At 41.3% G+C, this 17,384-nt stretch overlaps 2 protein-coding genes across 4 annotated transcripts in view; one reads left to right on the top strand and one right to left on the bottom strand.

Annotated features, from left to right (window-relative positions):
- CTNNA2 (catenin alpha 2) overlaps positions 1 to 17,384 on the top strand; it is a 519,575-nt gene that overhangs the window by 307,335 nt on the left and 194,856 nt on the right. The window lies entirely within an intron of this gene.
- Positions 11,316 to 13,661, bottom strand: LRRTM1 (leucine rich repeat transmembrane neuronal 1). Its single transcript, XM_007430688.4, has one exon. The coding sequence runs from the start codon at positions 13,053 to 13,055 to the stop codon at positions 11,487 to 11,489; it is 1,569 nt and encodes a 522-aa protein (XP_007430750.1). The 5' UTR covers positions 13,056 to 13,661; the 3' UTR covers positions 11,316 to 11,486.

The following is a 17,384-nucleotide window of genomic DNA, read 5'->3' as shown; positions in this document are numbered from 1 at the left end:
CTGCAAAACTTTCACTCATTAGTTCTTGGTTTACTGTTGGGTAGTATGGAAAACAAATTTACACCCTTTGCCTGTGACATCCCTTCATGAATTGGAAGACTGCTATTGTGTCTCTTCTTAGCCTTCTCTTCTTTAGGCTAAACATACTCTTTTAACTGCTTTTAGTAGGATTCAGCTTCCAAGCCCCTTGCCCTCTTTGTTGTTCTCCTCTGCACTCTTTCTAGTTCTAGTTCCTCAGCATCCTTGTATTGAGATAACCAAAACTGGACACAGTATTCAGGTGTGGTCTGAGCACAGCAGGGACTGTCACTGCCCATGCTCTTGACACTGTACCTCTGTTAATGCAGCCCAAGATTGCACTGGGTCTTTTGGTAGCTGCGCCACACTGCTGGCTCATGCTCAATGTGTGCTCTACCAGGACACCCGTATCCTTCTCACAAGTACCATGTATTTTGTACATGTGCACCTGCTTTTTTCTGCCTAAGTGCAGAACCTTACATTTCTCCCCATTAAACAATATTCTGTTAGATAGGGGCCCATGTTCAAGTCTATCAAGGTCCTTTTGAACCTTGAGCCTGAGGTGTTAATCCCCCAAGGTATAATGTAATTATTAAGCAATTTAATAATTAGATGAATTATTAAATGGGTCATGACTAGAGTTTTCTTATGGGTGAGTTCCCTATGCCATGGACCCTCATCCGACTTCTTATTTGGGCTTAGCATTACAGAAGCGTTTGGATTTCTTTCTTTCTTTCATCTATAAAATGCAGAGGAGTTTTTTCTTGGGACCTAATTTGGTAGATTTGCAACCAATGAGCCAAACTTGGCTCAGCCCAAGTGGAACTTCTGTTTAAGGCTAGAGTTGAGAGTAAAGATACGGAGGCCTGCTATTGTATTGTATTGTATTTATTGACGTTTTTATGCTGTTTCACTCCAAACACCTCTATGAAGCAAAAAGCAGAAACAGATTAAAAACAACAGAACGGAAAACAGTGTAAATCATAATGGTGTGATCCAAGAGGGGCAGGCCCCATATTTATCATCCCTAAAATGCCTTCTCCCAGAGCCAGGTTTTCACCTCTTTGTAGAAGCTCAACAAGGAAGTGGTGGCCCATAAATACAGGGGCAAGTTTTTCTACAGGAGGGGCACCACCATTAAGAAGGCCCTTTGGAAATCCAAAATGAAGTCTCAGCAGATGCAATTCCCAGTATAGATGATACACACAGCAACTAATTTACTGCAGCGAGTCTAGTATATCTCAGTTGCTCGATTGTGCTTCCATTATAACTAGAGTTACCTCTGTTTTGTTAATGAGTGTATCATTGACAAGACTGTATCTCAGTCCTATTAATAGTGACATTATCCTTTCGGCTGCTAGTTACCATTCATTTTAATGTTGGTATCAAAAATAGGGCTGTGAAAATGCAGATGACCACCAGTTGGCAACAACGTTCCTTTATCTCTTTGCTGCCATCTAATGATGATCTAGATTTCCGCAGCCCAGATACAGTAGTCCAGCAGTTAGGACAACCAAATTGAACCAAACCTCTTATGATAACATTTGTACTAAATAGAAGTAAACATTTGACATCCGCCAGCCTGTTTAGTATGGGTGGATCATTTTGGTGAGAGCTACAGAATAGTTTGCTGTTGGAAGACTGGGGAAATGCTGTAAATCAGAGAGTTTATTTACTTATTTACTTATTTATTTTTAATTGTGATAGTTCAGTTGGGAGACAACTTAATCTTAAAAAAAGAAAGAACATTGCTGAGTACTGTATAGAAGTGTTTTATTAACATTCTTAATATGTGGTTTATTAGCAAGTCAGATTGCTAGTGCCGAAGATGCTGAAGTACAGATGTACTCAGTTTTCCTCCAGAGGACAAGTTTGCTCTTGTTCTGTTGGTTATAGATCTGAATCAGAGACATGGAAGTTGATGAAAAGACAATGCCTTCAGGGGCGAAAATTTTGTGTGGTTCAAAGTTCAGCAAAGGCAAAGAGTTGGCATTGGGTACTTCGTTATCTTCACACTTCATTTGTCTGATACAGTAAGGATGAGGGAGAAATCCACCACTGGTTTCTTTTCCGATGCCATGGTGTGATCCATCCAAAAGGAATCGATGGCGGCATAGATGGGCACTTCCTTTGCTGACTCTGCTAGGGTTGATTTCGACATATTTCTCAGGCCCCGGAACATGTGTGTGCTTTAGGAATCTGAATGCAGAAATGGGTGTACTTATTCCTTTAAAATGTATAGTTCACCATATTTCAAAGGATTTCAGGATGGAGTATGATACAACTCATACATTAACTTTAAAGAGTGGCTTAGAATAAAACAATAACATTATGTCTCCAGAGCCGTACTGTTTCTAACTAAAATCACAAAACCCATACAGAACAGGACAGGAAGAGAAAGTTTGGTGTAAGTATTAAGGTATTAGAAATCAGGAGACTGTGATTTCTACTGTGCCCTTAGGTGGGGAAGCCAGCTTTACTGTGGGATCACCTTTGCGGGCCAAAGAGCTGCTCTTCCTGCAAAAGAGAAGTGGCAGGGTTAAAGTACCTTTCTGCAAATACATGTTTGCTACATGCATAGTTAGGTTCAGGGCCATCTTTTCTTTCACTATAATTCCTAGGACACATCACTGACTTTTAGCTTAACGGGACTCTCTGAGCATAAATGGATGATTTTATTCTGAGGTGTTTTTAAGAATCACAGGATAAAAATAAGAAAAATAAGTAATACTCAAGAAAATGTGAATTATTCTGGTACTCTTCCATTGGTTCCCCATAATTCAACATGTCATTCAGAGTGTTCCAGTTAAATGTTTAGATAATTGTAGCTCTGACATTTTCTATCCCTGTGTATCAGGGATGTCATCCTTCAATCATAGCCATCCTAGTTGGTGTCATGTCCACATTTCATGTAGGAAATGCTGATGGATAGCAATTCAGATCAGAGGACACCACTGAAATTCTCACTTGCAAGTTTTTAAAGGCTGTCCACATCAGCACTTCCAGTGTTTAAAAAAAAAAAAAAAACTGGGGGAGAGAGGAATTTATCAGTGAATTTCCCATATATTAAACTGTTGAGAGCCAGAATTCTGTGTTTGTCAAGCTACTGTCTCCGCCTGCCTGCCTGAGTAACCATTAAAGCATAAGGAGGACAGAATTGTTCCAATGAAGTAGACACTTAATTGGATCAGCTTTTTCTCTACCAATGTAATACATGCATGCATATTTCTTGTCAGAGACTTTATTGAGAAAACAATGTGAGGTCTTCTGTTTTTATACTATGCAACTACACAGCTTGTGAACTTCTGTGGGGTGGGGGAGGGCAGAGCAGAACAGAACAACTTGTCTTGAAAAATGAGCACAGAGGACCATAATATGTAAACAAGAGGGACTGTGTGCTTAGTTACTAATAACATCAGTCAAGCATAATCTAATGTCATGCCATCTTCATTAAAAAGGGGTGGGGGAACTTGGCAGACACTGAGCTCTTTGCCACTGGAATAGCCTTTTACTGGTGATCTTGAGGAGGCCATAATCAAAAAAGGATGGATCTGAGTATTCATTTCTGCCTTTCTCAACCAAGTGATTTTGAGGTATGATTTTGAGGACAGCATTGCAAACACTACCTGGTGATCACCCCATTGGGAAAGCTAATTTACTTTGTCAAAATCTGCTGGGAAGTCCAGAAGAATCAATGTAGTCCTTCTGCTCCAGTCTGGTTCTTGGCATGGACTAACCATCAGAACTACTTCAGCAATTTCAGTTTTAAAACCAACCCTGAACCCGAGTGAACATGAATCTGGGAGACTCACCCCTGATTCCTTACTTAAATGTTCAAATTTGCTGAAATTGGTGTCTTAGAGATGAGGCAGTAATTACTGCTTATAGGAGCAGATGAAGATAGAAGACTTAGGGTTCAGTAATCTCCAGTTTAAAGCCACTGAATTGTGTGTGTGTGTGTGTGTGTGTGTTTGTTTATTTATTTATTTAAAAGTAAGGTGGATGGATGGATGGATGGATGGATGGATGGATGGATGGATGGGAAGTAGCTTTAGGGAACCCAGATTCCTATCTGGTTTTGGACTAAAATCTACACCAGATACTCTGTTTTGAAGATTTTCAATTGGAAAAATGGTTGTGAAGGCAAAAGCACATTCTCTGGAGGGACTTTTAGTCTCCATTGGCTCAGAAGGAGGTTACTTTAAAAGACTTGGTATTGTCCAGATGCAAAGAACATTTTTAAGCAGTACAAAACAAATATAAGGAAGCAACAGAAGATTAAAAAAAAAAATTGAGGAAGGGAGGATTAATGACATGAAAACCAATAATAAAGAAAGATTGTCTAGAGAGGCAATATGTCCACAGGATAATAAGTATATTTTTTAAAAATAATAATAATAAACGAGGATAAGGAATTGCAGAGAAATTGAATTAATTTTGGTCCTCTTCTTACTGCAATAGATATGGGCAGATAGATATTTCTAAACTAATATTTTTAAAAATGATGGAGGCAAATAATGGTGATAAGAGATAAATGTCTACATTTTACTGATAAATTGAAAATAGATCATGAGGTGCAGACAGCATATATTCAATGCTGCTTCCAAAACTCAACTATGAAAGTATTTTTCTTTTGACAAAGAATATCCAAGGTGTTCCAGATATCTGCTTCTACATCAAAATATTGGGAAGAAGTCAGTACAATGCCAATATTTACCTTTGTCTTCTGCAAAGGCAAGTCCTTTTCCACTAAGTTTTGAAAGTATCAAAAAGGATAAAGATTTAAAGACTTTAGAGAAATCTCCCTCCTCCCCCAGCAGAAAAGTCTTCCTATGGGTCAATAACTGGTTAAGAAACTGAAATAGTAAACAAGGCAGCTTTTCCCCCAAAACGAAGCATGTAAATATTCCTTATTTTGGGTTTGGGCATAGGCATTGATGTCAATAAATTTATATTTAATTAAGGCCGAGCAAGGCAGCGGCCAAGTGTGTTGACTGAGATCAAATTATTTGAGATTAAAACAAACAAAGCCATAACACTGAAGAGCTCTAAAAGCTTACCTTTGTACTGGATGAATGGGCATTGAAGTGTTAACCACAGCTCATTGTAAATGGATTCTTAGATGTGAATGCATATGAGAGAATGAGACAGACATTCTGCAATTCATGGATGCATCCATTATAAATGCAGGGTTTTTCTCCCTTTTAGAAATAATGTTGTCATTTAAAAATTCAAAACAGTGTCATCTATTGACCAAAAGGTTTAAAAAACAAACAAAACAAGCTTTCTGACAGCCAGGCAGGCTAATATTATCCTCAAGCTGCAGATAGAGGGGACAGCTAAAGCCAGAGAGAGAAACACAGCTTCTGAGCCTGATGCTTATAACTCGGTTTCATGATTCAGTTGTAATTTGGACTAAAGCTTTCCTGAATTACAGATTGTTTTTGTTTGTCTGTTTGTTTAAATTAAGAAAAAGCTGAATTCATAGGTGGAGGATGAAATTGTAGATTTGGAATATGGAAAAGAATCTTCTAGAAGGGAACCCAGATGTTTCTTGTCATGCATCAGGGCTACCCATATCACAGTGTACTCTCTCTCCCTGTCCTTTTGACAAAAGCATAAACAATCAGGGATCACTTGGTGAATGATATGCCATTATGCCACTATCCACCCAAGAATCCTGATGCTGCCTGTTTAGGATACAGAAAAATGCAGAAATATGGGAGAAAGAAATACAGAAAACAAGTTGTTTAACAAGGGCACCCCTTTTCCTTTACGTAGTGCAATACCACATGGAACAGAAGCAGTCCCCCCTACTTTTTCTCTACCAAGCACCAGTGTTTGGGCCCCTCTTTGCAAGTTCCATGAAGAGACACTGAAATCAATGGCTGTTTTGGATCAATACTGGTCTTGAACCCTGAAATACACCAACTCTCTCAATATAGTAAATAGGATTATTCTTAAATCCTGGGTAAGACATTCATCCCTGGACACACATTCTTCTCTCTCTTTCTTGCTCATTTGGGATGGGAGTGAAATTCCGTTTGTGGGCATTTTAACACAAATGAACTTAAGTAAGATCTCCTGAAATATATGGATCTGAACATCTATTCTTTTTTTTTTTTTAAATTTCTCAGGGTGTGGGGTGTGGTGCTTTTGCTTAATTTTTTTTTTTTTTTACTTTTTGCGGGGTGGATAGGCTGATGAATATACTGGACTGCTTTTCTCTTTTTGATATTTTGCTTTTTTTTTTTTGGTTTAGATCTCAGAGAAATGATAAAAGCATGAACCGAAAGAAAAAAATACCTTGCCTTTTTCCTAATGATGAAATTAGAGCAGTTATAGGCAATCAGTATTAGAAAACATGAATGGTTAAAAAAAAGTCAAAGTGGGAAAGAAAAGGAGAGAGTGTGTTGCTGAATACCAAAAATGGCATGATCTTAATGCGTCATCAGATTAGATGCAAGTACATTAAGAAGAAAATCGTGTTTTGTGTTCAACTGAGTTTCTCTCACCCACCTGTCCAATTCCTGCCTTGCCACAGAACTCCAGTATTTCATTATTTCTCACAACTCCCTATGTAGTTTTTTAAGACCAGACTCTTCACTCTTCTATCCTCCTCCTCCTCCTCCTCCTCCTCCTTCCTCCCAATCATTATTTGAAGCGTTAAGCTTTAAATAACCAAAGCCTACCCAAGGAAGATATGTACATGGATGGATAGAAACAGGATATATAAACAGTAGATCTATACCTATATATCAGTTTCCTTACCCTGGAGCTTCAGCTTATGAACAGATTGAGTGTGCATGTAATCAAGAAAAAAAATTATGAATAAGAAATAAGAAACCTTAAGGAGCACTGATAAATAAGATGTGGGAGGAAAGAGGTTGCTGTACCACAACTCTTCTTCCTACAACTAGAATTCCTGTTCCTGCTACTTAGGTTGTTATTCTAAGTAGTAGGGGTAGTAATAGTGGTTGTAGTATTTCTCTTTGTGGCTGTTGTGTGATTGCTTCAGAAAGCTCATCCTAAAAATGACCGAGCCGGGGCCTGCTAATACAAAGGGAGATCTGTTGCTCTCAGCTTGGTTCCTAGGGTCTTACCCTCCCCCACATCCCCTCCAAGAGAAATGGCTAGTTTTCAATTATACAAAGAATATAAAACTAAGGACAGATATCAGATGTTAATCTAAACTGTGTAAAAGGACAGGAAGAGTCAAGCTAAAGTGGAAGCAAGCAGGACAGTTCTCTTCTGTCCTGGCTTGCAAAGAAGACCTGAACACTCCTTGCAATGGCTATGTTATGTCAGGGTTTTTTATTCTTATTGTTTGAATTTGCCTTTTGATTCTTTGTTGGGGTGCCATGTTTTGAAACCGTTGTGTTTTAAAGGTGTTAGGAAACCCCACTGCCCTTAGTTATTAACAGTGAGCTGAGAACTCTTTATCCTTAGCAAACTCCTACCTGTTGCAACCTGTTACGATCGCACCCCGTTGCCTTTCCATGCCTGTGTGCAAATGGTCAACCTTCTTACTTGGCTCCTATCCCATTATATGCACGATGATCCCTTCATTTAGCATCTCTGAGCTGTGAGTTAGCCTTTTCTCTCTCACTGAACATATGCATTCACTTAGCACCCATCCTTGTATCTTCCATTTCTCCTCTTAAATTAAGTATATCCATGCTGTCTACTCGCTAAATGATTGCTTATTGGAAAGGCATTTAATAAAAATAGAGCTTTCTTCAGAATCTTTTTCTTAGGACAGGAAGGCGAGCAAGAAGAAACCCACTTTTGTGGCGTTCCCAGAACTAAACGGCCCTTTCTGAGGACCTTTACTTGCACAACCAACCATAGAGTCTGTGGATGTATTTCTAAATTTATCCCTTTCCTTGATCACTGGGATTTTCTGCTTGATTTACTAGATCCTTATTCCCACTCATGAAATGCAAATACAGAGTTGCCCATTGTAGCAGTTCTCTAAAATTGGTGGTGTGTATGAGTTGTATGCGCAGACACACTTTAATATTGAAGAGTGGGTGGTGTAAGGATTGGCTGTAGACTAAGAAGCCTTCTCAGAAAAGACTCCAGGAAAAAGTCTTGCTGCTGCTGCATGTGAAGTCTAAACGCAGTAGATTCTTTCAGGTCACAGGCAGCTGCCTGGAAGAAAAGTTGAGCTGGCTGCAGTCTTCCTTCGGGCTACAAAAAATGAGGCTACCCTTTTCAGTCTGCAATTTTAAATCATTTCTTGTGCTAACTTTCAGGGGAGTAGAAACTTCCTGTGAAGTAGCAGCTTCCCCCTCTCCTTGGAAGGAAGAGCTGTCTCAGAGGCACCACTAGCAATGCCAGAAATGTTATCTAGCAGAGAGACAGGTTGCATGCCCTGTTTTTCATCTGGTTGTATTTTTATTTGATCCATCTTCCATCAATTTGGGGGAAGCGGTGAGAACTACTTTGAAATGTTACTTGTTTCTTTCAGTGACATTACAACAGAACTCATATGGGCTGGAAAGCAAGTTACCTTTCAGAATTATATTATTAGCACATTTTAGGGCTCCAGGCTGAGATGCAAGATGCAAAGGAAAGAATTCATCACAAAAGCTTGGCTACGTGCGCGCACACACACGCACACACACACACAGAGACATATCCACCTAGATTTAAGGTTATTTTGCCTATTCAAAAAAAAAAAACATTTCGCATCTGCATACGTACAAATGCAAATTCTTGCAGAGTAACTTTATTTTTACTGGTACACACTGAAACGTTACACCAAAGCTGTCCAGTTCCAAACAGCCACATCCTTAAAAGCTGGTGAAAATGGCTTTCTACCAGCAGTTCATTCCCCTACCAGCTGGAGACCATAAGAAATCTCTCTGCGGTCCATTAGATAAGCTAGATTCTAGAGATAAGATTCCTTGAGAGCCTTCTTGGATAAGATGCCCTGGTTAGGAAATGTGCCTCCAAAGAGGAACCACTAGCACTCACATCACAATCTTCTGAGCAACAGGCAAAGATATTCTCCTCTTTCTCTACCCATAGTTGGGCCATACTTTGTTATCTCTTTTTTGTCTTGATTATTTATTGATGGATTGCTCCTGTTTCCATGACTTTATTTGCTTTGAGGGAGCATACAATGCTTTTTCTATAAACTTAGGATGTGTTCAGTAGCTTTGCGATCTATCTAGAGGCTTTAGTTCTTAGATGAATTAGCAATGAAACAAACAAACAAGCAAAGTCACTAAGGGAGCCTAGAAGTAAAAACGTGGCTCTCTGGAGCATTATGAGAGCTCTGTTACCCCCACAGTGATCAAGAAAGGTTGCTGTGGGAAGTCAGATTGACACGATTCCTCCTTGGTGCCATGGGGGGATACATATCTATGTCTATCCCTCAGAAATAAGGGAGAGGTATTATGCCACCTCTGTTCCAGCAGGAGGCTGCCCGTGACTGTGCTACAAAACAGCAAAGCCATTAGTGAAATATAGTATAGCAAGCACTGGAGGAAGCACACTTAGTCTGAGGTGGGGCTTTGCAGAGAAAAATGTGTCTTCTCAGAGCACCAAAGCTCTGTTGACCAGTTGGTGGGGTTCAGTAGCTTTTTGATGGTGCTACAAAAGTGGCTGGAAAGACCCACTGTTGCCAAAGAAAACAAGACCAGTCTTTGGGCGTGGATCATGAAGCTTCTGATTTACAAGGCATTGGTTGCCTTTTGGGGGGAGGGGGTGGGGAGGGTGGAATGGGGCAGGGATGAAACGGGAAGTCTGTCTCAGTCCGTACCTCTTCTGCGTTCCAGCAGGTGTCAGTTTAAATTGTCTGCTTCCTACGAGCATTTGCTTCAAAGCAATGACATTTTAAGTTAATTAAACGGAAGATAATTCCGTGGCATTTGCTTCTGCCATTCTTGAAATACAACCCTGTCTGTCTGCATGTGTTACCAAATCTTCCCCCCATCCTTTTCATCCAAATGGGAAGATGTAGATGATCAAGCTGAGCATGAGCAGCACCTCTCTCTTTTTTACCTCTCCCCCCCCCCCCAAAAGAGAGCAGCCATAAGAAGTGCAGGCTCGCAGAATGGTTTAAAAGATCATTTGCTGACTTGGCCACAAACAGGGGCTACCAGTTCAAAATCCAGGGCAAGGAGTCAGCATCACACAGACCTTTTCAAAAGGGGCAGGAAGAAGACAATGAAATGGGTTCGATGATGACCGGGCTAGTTGTTCCTACTTAATTGTACTAGCAATTAGGAGGACAATTAAATTGTGTTTTGTTTGTTTTTGGTCTTTTATTATTATTTTTAAGCGTATTGGTTAGCCAGGCATTAGCCTAGCAATTAGGAGGCATGATCCAACAGTCTTTTTTCTTTTTTTTTGGTGACAAGCTAAGAGCAACTACAGCTAAATCCTAACTGTCCTATGGTCAGAGGTAGCCTGCTGGATTAGATTGGCCTTTTCCTTCCTGAGCAACACAAAGAGTTTTCCCCACTGCAGATGGGTTTGTGGCTGCCTCTAAGTCTTGCAGCAATGCTCTGTAGGCCACAGAGTTCAAAACTCTGTGTGTCTCTGTGTTGTGGGTGGGTGTGGGTGTGGGTGTAAAATCTGAAACTAAAGAACCTGAGGCACCAAAGGAAGACAGGGAGCTATCTCCATCCCAAATCACCAATGGTGATGTTTTGATGAAGATCATGTTCTTTTTAAGTGGAAGCTGAGAATATGACAGAAAGGCTTTGTGTGTGTGTGTGTGTGTGTGTGTGTGTGTTGGGGGGGGTCTTGAAGGAACTTTTGGGGAAGACCTGCTTCCAAGTCATCTGCCTTTTGACAAAGTGGAAAGCTGTGGCAGGTGCAAGTTAGAGTGGAACCCACAAACAGATCATGATATATTACATAGCAGATTGAGATCAACACACAGTTTTCAGTATTGTGCCTTTAAATTCAACAGTAACATGGTGCAACTAGCCCCAGAATTCTCAAGCAAGCCATTGCTTTCATTTAAGCTTGTGCTTTGGTGTGGCTCATTTCAGAGCCAAGATTTGCAATTTGACTCTGTATGGGTGAGAGGAATTAAATCCATGTTCCCACCCTGATAGAGGTTAAGAATTCAGATAGTGTACAACAGCCTGTAAAAATTGTAAATGCTATTTTGCTTTTATTTTTAAACATATTTTTTGTTGTAGTTTTACAAAAAAAAATCAGTAATTGTTACTTTTTTACACTTTCTTTTCTGATTATTGACAGATCTTTATAGAGAGCTGTTATATGAAATATCTCTTTCAGAAAGTTGAATGTCTTGAAGGTTTTTAGCCACAGTAAAGCTAACATCCTGTCTTTTTGGACAGCTCCTTAAAAAAAAAAAAAACAATTTCAGCACACAAGGGCTCTGGTAAGCCAGGTCAACCCTTATTGAATTGTCTTTTTATTTGCTCACTGCTATTTGGTTGCACACCAAGTGAAATCCCCCACTGGAAAAGAATTTAAAATCACACCTCACATTCCCTTGCTGGCTGCTGGTGGCACGTACAGGATCCATATTCATTTATGATCACCAGAGCTCCTTCAAGGTGGTTGGGTTTATAATCAACGTAATACTCCTGGGCTGACATGGCAGCCATTTGATGCATAGTCTGTTTTTGTTTCTGCTTCCTACGCTGGGTCACCAAGCACTGCCTCAGTTGCCTAAGGCTGACTGGGAAACATTTCCATGAAACATACAGTATCAAAACCACAATGAGGAAAGAGAAGATGAGGGCCATGGTCCCAGTAACCACCTTGTGAATCTGAACAGCATTCTCAGTGTTCTCGTTGGGTACAGGGACTGTCACAGCGTTGGTTGTTCTGTCTCCTTCTGTGTCCTGCACGTCATAGTTCAGAGTCGAAGGGCTGTAGCTGGCTGTTGGGTCACTGTTGTTTGCCACAGCAGAGAGGAGGCTCACGTCAGTTGTTAGGTCTGTGGCATCTTCACATAAGTGAAAAGCGTAGACTGCATCTAAGACATCCTCGCCCTGTGCATATTCAGGGGTGGCACAGAGTAAGTTGCTGTCGTAGCGGCCTTTAAAATTGCTGAGCCAAGAGGCCAAAGCGCAAATGTTTCGGCTGCAGTCCCAGATGTTTGCCGAGAGGCTGATGCTGATGAGGGACTTCCAGGAGTTGAGGATTCTTGGGTGAATGTGGGTGAGTCGGTTGGAATCCAGCTGAAGGGACTGGAGGTGAGGTACACTTTCGAAAACATGAGGCTCAATGTATTCTATCTCGTTGCTGGAGAGGTCCATGTTTTCCAGTTTCCATATCCAGTCCAAGGAGTTCACCACAATAGTGACTTTATTCCTCCGTAGGCAGAGAGAGTGCAAAGAGAGGAGCCGCGGGAAATGGGCCAAGTTCACTTTCACCAAGTCATTGTGCTCCAGGTGCAACTCGGTGAGCTTGAACAAGCCCGCAAAGGAGTTCCGAGCCAGGCTTTTCAACTGATTGTATCCGATGTCGAGAAACTTCAGGCTGCGGCAGTCTTGGAAGATTCGAACAGGCACAAACTTAATGGCATTGGACCGCATGTGCAACGTCGTTAGCTTGCGCAACCCATGAAACAGGTCTGGCTCCAAAGCCTGCAGATTATTGTAGGATAAATCCACACTACGCAAGTTCGGCATTGGCCGGAAAGTGGTGTTGGGCAGCTGGGTGATTTTGTTGGAACTCAGAGTGAGTTCTTTAACTCGCCGCAGCTTGTGAAAGGCATTTCCCTCCACGGAGCAAAGGTGATTGTGATCCAGATAGAGCCACGTGAGTTGTGTCAACCCTGTGAACTGTCCATCACGCAGCTCAGAAAGGCTGTTGTACCGCAATGACAAACCCATCACGCTCGACAGGTTGTGCGGCATCTCTGTGAGATTCAGCGACTCGCAGTACAAAAGCCTGCCCTCACACCGACAAAGCTGCGGACACCCGGTATGCACGGCTGGAAGCATTTTGGAGAAAACACCGAGGGTACACAGGATCAATCCTGGGGGCTTTTTCAGCAGCCAGTTTAAACAGACACCAATAAGAAGGAAATCCATTAGCAAGAATATCCCCAAATGTGCTTGAGAAAGTCCATTGAATCTTTTACTGGTCAGTTTCCTTTCTCCGTATAAATTCTACATCACACCGTATGTAAACGAAAGGGCAAGGGGACGGGCGCAGGCAAAAATAAGAGAGTCATTGGGCCAAATACCTGACTTTGTGGGATTTTGGGGGGCTGGTTGGCATAAACGCAGCATGCAGGACTCTGTACAGCATTAAAGTTCAGAAGCATTCAAAAGGTACACAAGAATTTGTCCATTTTAGACGCCGCAGCAAAGACGAGAACAATTAAGGGGGAAAAAAAACTCTCTCTTCACAAAAGAATGAAATTAAAAAGTGTCTTACCCACCCTTTTCCAGAGATTGACAGCCTCCATTCAGCGGCTTCCTTTGTGTTTGACTTAATTATATGCAGGGCTAAAAAAGAGCTCTCTGTTGCTACAAATTCGGTCTCTTTCAGCTTTTTGCACGGCTGGCAGGCTCACAATGTCTACTTTGCTTCATCTCAAAGGGCGAGAGGCATGTCCAGCTATCTTTTTTTTTTTTTTTCCTTATTTTTAAGCTGACTCCCAGGACCTTCAAGTTTCAGAAGTATGGGAATAAGGGTTGATCTTCCTTCCTTTCATTCTCTTCCTCTCCCTCTCTGTCCTTTTTCTCTGCAGTTAATACTGTGACGTGGGGAGGGAGAGGGGAGGGAAAAAGGGGAAAAAAACACACACACACCAAAGAAAGAATGAAGCCCCTTCCAAAACTCTTAACAGCTCCCCAGGATTTGACAGTCTCTTTAGTGTCCGTCATTGGAGATGAGCGGTGGCCACCTTTTTACTCCTTCGAGGCAGCTTACGATTCGTTCTCTGACCGGACAGGCTAAAAATGGCTTTATTTTCCATTCCTGGTTCTCTTGGCTTGTAAGAAGATGCTTAAGAGCAGAGGGAGGAAAAAGAGCGAGCGAGAGAGCAAGGTTCCTTCCAGTCGAGCAGGATGAAGCTCCAGCATGCAGAGGCTTCTACTGCTCGCTGAGTGTCGTAAGCTGTTCATGATCGTATGCCTGCGCCGTGCTTCACAGACACGGGCAAATGGAAAAAGGGGTGGGCATAAAATTTTAGTGAACCAGGAAAGGGAGATATGTTCACTGATGAAATGGAAAAGGCTTCAGCCCTGCTCGCTGTTACCCCAACATATGCACACATGCATTGCACACACAGAGCAACAGCTGCAGTGGCAACACACTTCTCTAAGGAAGAAGCCGTGCAATTTCATGCCCCCTTTTTTCTCTTTGTCTCAAGGGTCCAAGTGCATAACGCATGTTGAGATTTGGGGGGGGGGGTGCGCGGGGGGGGGTGGATGCCTCTTGTTTCCAGCCTTCCAGGAAGATCACGTCCATATTGTAATTCTGGGATTCTGTTTGGTTACCTGAGATGAGATTTTGACTTTTCATTACATTTCACTTCTTACAGAGAAGTGTGCAGGTTGTGCTCTCTGTTTGCTTCTCAGTGCCTTTTTCTCCCCCCCCCCCCCTTCCTTGCACAAATGAAAGATGGTTGTAAATATGGCAGGGTTGATGTGGAAACGATTCCTGTTGGGTCTTCTTTCTCATTAAGAAAGGTGTTTAGCATATGCTGTGGCTAATGGCATCTTTGTGACAAAATTTGCAGGGATAGATGCAGGAGCGTACAACAGAGTTATTCAGGCATTTCAGAACGCTGCATTTATGAATCAGTCTTCCATTCAGTTTATTTTGTGTGCGTGTTTCAGAGTATGCTGGAGACTGTTGGCTTTGGAAGGGAAGGATTAGACCTCCAAATTTCTAAGATGATGGTGCTGTTTTGTTAAATGGACCAAGAAATGCTTGCCTACTAATTTTCAGCCATCATTAGGTACAGAAAAAGCCGTTGTTGACAGACTGTTTCTTTAGTGACTTTGAGAACCGGTTCTGCTCCGTTGCCAGGGCTGTGCTGTCCACTCTTTTGACCATTTAGCAAACACACCTGAAATTAACCAGGCGATATAAGTTTAAGCAAGCCTGCATGCTTGATCCCAATGCATTGTGTGCATTACAGAATGCAGAATAAAATAGCCATATCAATCAATAAAGGCAGTGTCCCCCCCAGGAGCTGTTCCATTGAGGGAAATGGGATTGGAGACATCTTGCCTCTAATGACACGCTGGCAGAAATCTTGATTTCATCTGAAATTAAGCAGTTAAGTTCAGGTACCTCTGTTCAAAATCAGCAAAAGCAAACGAGAAGACTGAAGTGACTGTCAGTTTCCCCTGCAAGGACATGTTCCTAACACCTACCTTGGAAAATATTTCAAAAGGTGCAGCAAGGGCAGCATTCTGGAATAACGTTCAAAGCAGGGTTGCTTGGTTGCTTGGTTGGTTGGTTTCTCCCCAAATCTTTTTTCGAGCTTTTAAACCTTCCTTCCCATGTCACACTTCAGCCATTGCAATGACTGGATCCCAGCTCAAGTCCCCCCTTCTCCCACTCCTTCCAAACTGGCTCCTTCCTCTTCATTTTCGCTTTCTGCTCTGGTCTCCCATGCTGTTAGCCCTGCCCAGAAGTGGTAGTAGATGCAGAGGAAAGGCCACCAGGGCAAAGCTGTTGAAGTGATTTATTTAGTCCAAAGATATTCTCTGGAAGGGTCAGGGTAAGTTCAGGGTACCCAGGAAGATGGTGTCAGCCATAGAATTTCCAGTGGCATGAACGCTGCAGATGTTCGCTTGCTTTGGCCTGCCCCAGGAAAGACTTTAGGGCATTCAGAACATAGGCTTGGACTTTGAAACGTCAGAACTGGGAGCTCTGAGACTATGGGTTCATGTGAGTGTGAGAGAGACATTCAGGGAAATACACAGTGATTAAACCACAGCAGGTTCTTCAACATGCTAAAGCATAAACCACTGATTACAAACTGAGTTTGCACATGGTGCTCAAAAACGAACCAATGCCCTATGCCTTCAACCAGCATGGAATCAGTTATTCCATTATAATTACTTCTTTATCTCACTTCACCTTCTGATTATTTTATAAATAGGAGATGTCCAGCTGAGCCACAGAAGCCAAAACTAACATTTGGCTCAAAAGTTAAGAATGTAGGAATCTGGGGTATTTCAGAGTGAACACACTGTCCTTCTTACTATTGTTTCTACAGACTAGCAGCACTGAAGTATATCTCTTCTTCACATTGCCGGACCAACTTTACTCTTTGGATTCAATCTTCCAGAAACAGTGGCAGGATTATTATCTTTTGCATAGCAATCTGTTGCAAATTCTTCAAAAGTCCCAGAATGTCCAGTAGGTTTTACTAGTATCCATTCACTGAATTATGTCTTTAATGTGAAATACTAAGCAAAGTTCAGAATTCTCTCTAAAGCAAAGATTTTTTTAAAAAAACAAAATGTGGTAGCAGTAAGAATGCAATTAAAATAAATTTAGAATACTTTAATTATATAAATAGAGACTGTTATCTCAGGATGTGGATACATAACATATGACGTTCTAGGAGCTGCATGCTAATAAAGCCCCAAACAACAACAAAAATGCATATAGTTAATTTGACTGTAAGCTAAAATTAAATATAGTTCTCTCTTGTTAAACATAGTTCCATCTATCATATTACAAAATTACAATTTACTAACACTATTTGGAGGAGTTAGAGATTTTTATCTGCTCTCCTGAATTAGGAGATGATCTGTTTAGGTGAACATTTCTAGGTACAATTCCCCAAATATAGTAACTCTAGATTTGTTTGGATTTGGCAATGTGGGCTTGAAACTGTAGTGGTCATATCTCTAACTACTTTGGATATTCTAAGGAGATGAAAACTGTAATGGTCTGTGTTTGTATAGAATCCAACTGTTGCGGTAAACCCTTAATGTAGACGTTGTTCACAGGTTGTAAGGCCGTTTACTTGGGATTAAGCCTCTTTGCCACAACAGGGAAGTTCTGTACAAATATGGACAGGATTTTGTTCCATGTCTGTTTCACGGTAAACAGCATTTATTACAAACATAGTATCATATCCTGCCCAAAGAGGTTCTTTAAGTATCATTTGATTAGCTAAGTACTATGTTTTTATGATGTCAGCAGTAAAATGACTCCAATGTATAACTGTAAGAGCAAATCACACAATTGCTTACAGTAATTCTGGCCTACTGTTGTATACACACATACCCATATACATATATCCCATTCAGTCATATTCCCCCCCCCTTTTTTTAATTTTCCCCCCCATGGCAGAGCAGAGTACTTGTCTCCTACCACTGTTTTTTTTTCCATTTGACCTTCTTCAGTAAATGTAATGGTATGTGGGAATGACCTTGGGAGAC

This window comes from Python bivittatus, unplaced genomic scaffold, assembly GCF_059951505.1.
Source record: "Python bivittatus isolate LINGU-HERP-01145 unplaced genomic scaffold, Pbiv_v1 ctg000070_np1212, whole genome shotgun sequence".
NCBI classification, from domain to species: domain Eukaryota; kingdom Metazoa; phylum Chordata; class Lepidosauria; order Squamata; family Pythonidae; genus Python; species Python bivittatus.
The sequence above is the reverse complement of the archived record's forward strand: the minus strand, read 5'-3'. Positions and strand labels throughout refer to the sequence as shown.

Coding starts and splice junctions, on each gene's coding strand:
- LRRTM1 (XM_007430688.4), bottom strand. CDS start 13,055: ATGGATTTCCTTCTTATTGGTGTCTGTTTAAACTGGCTGCTGAAAAAG.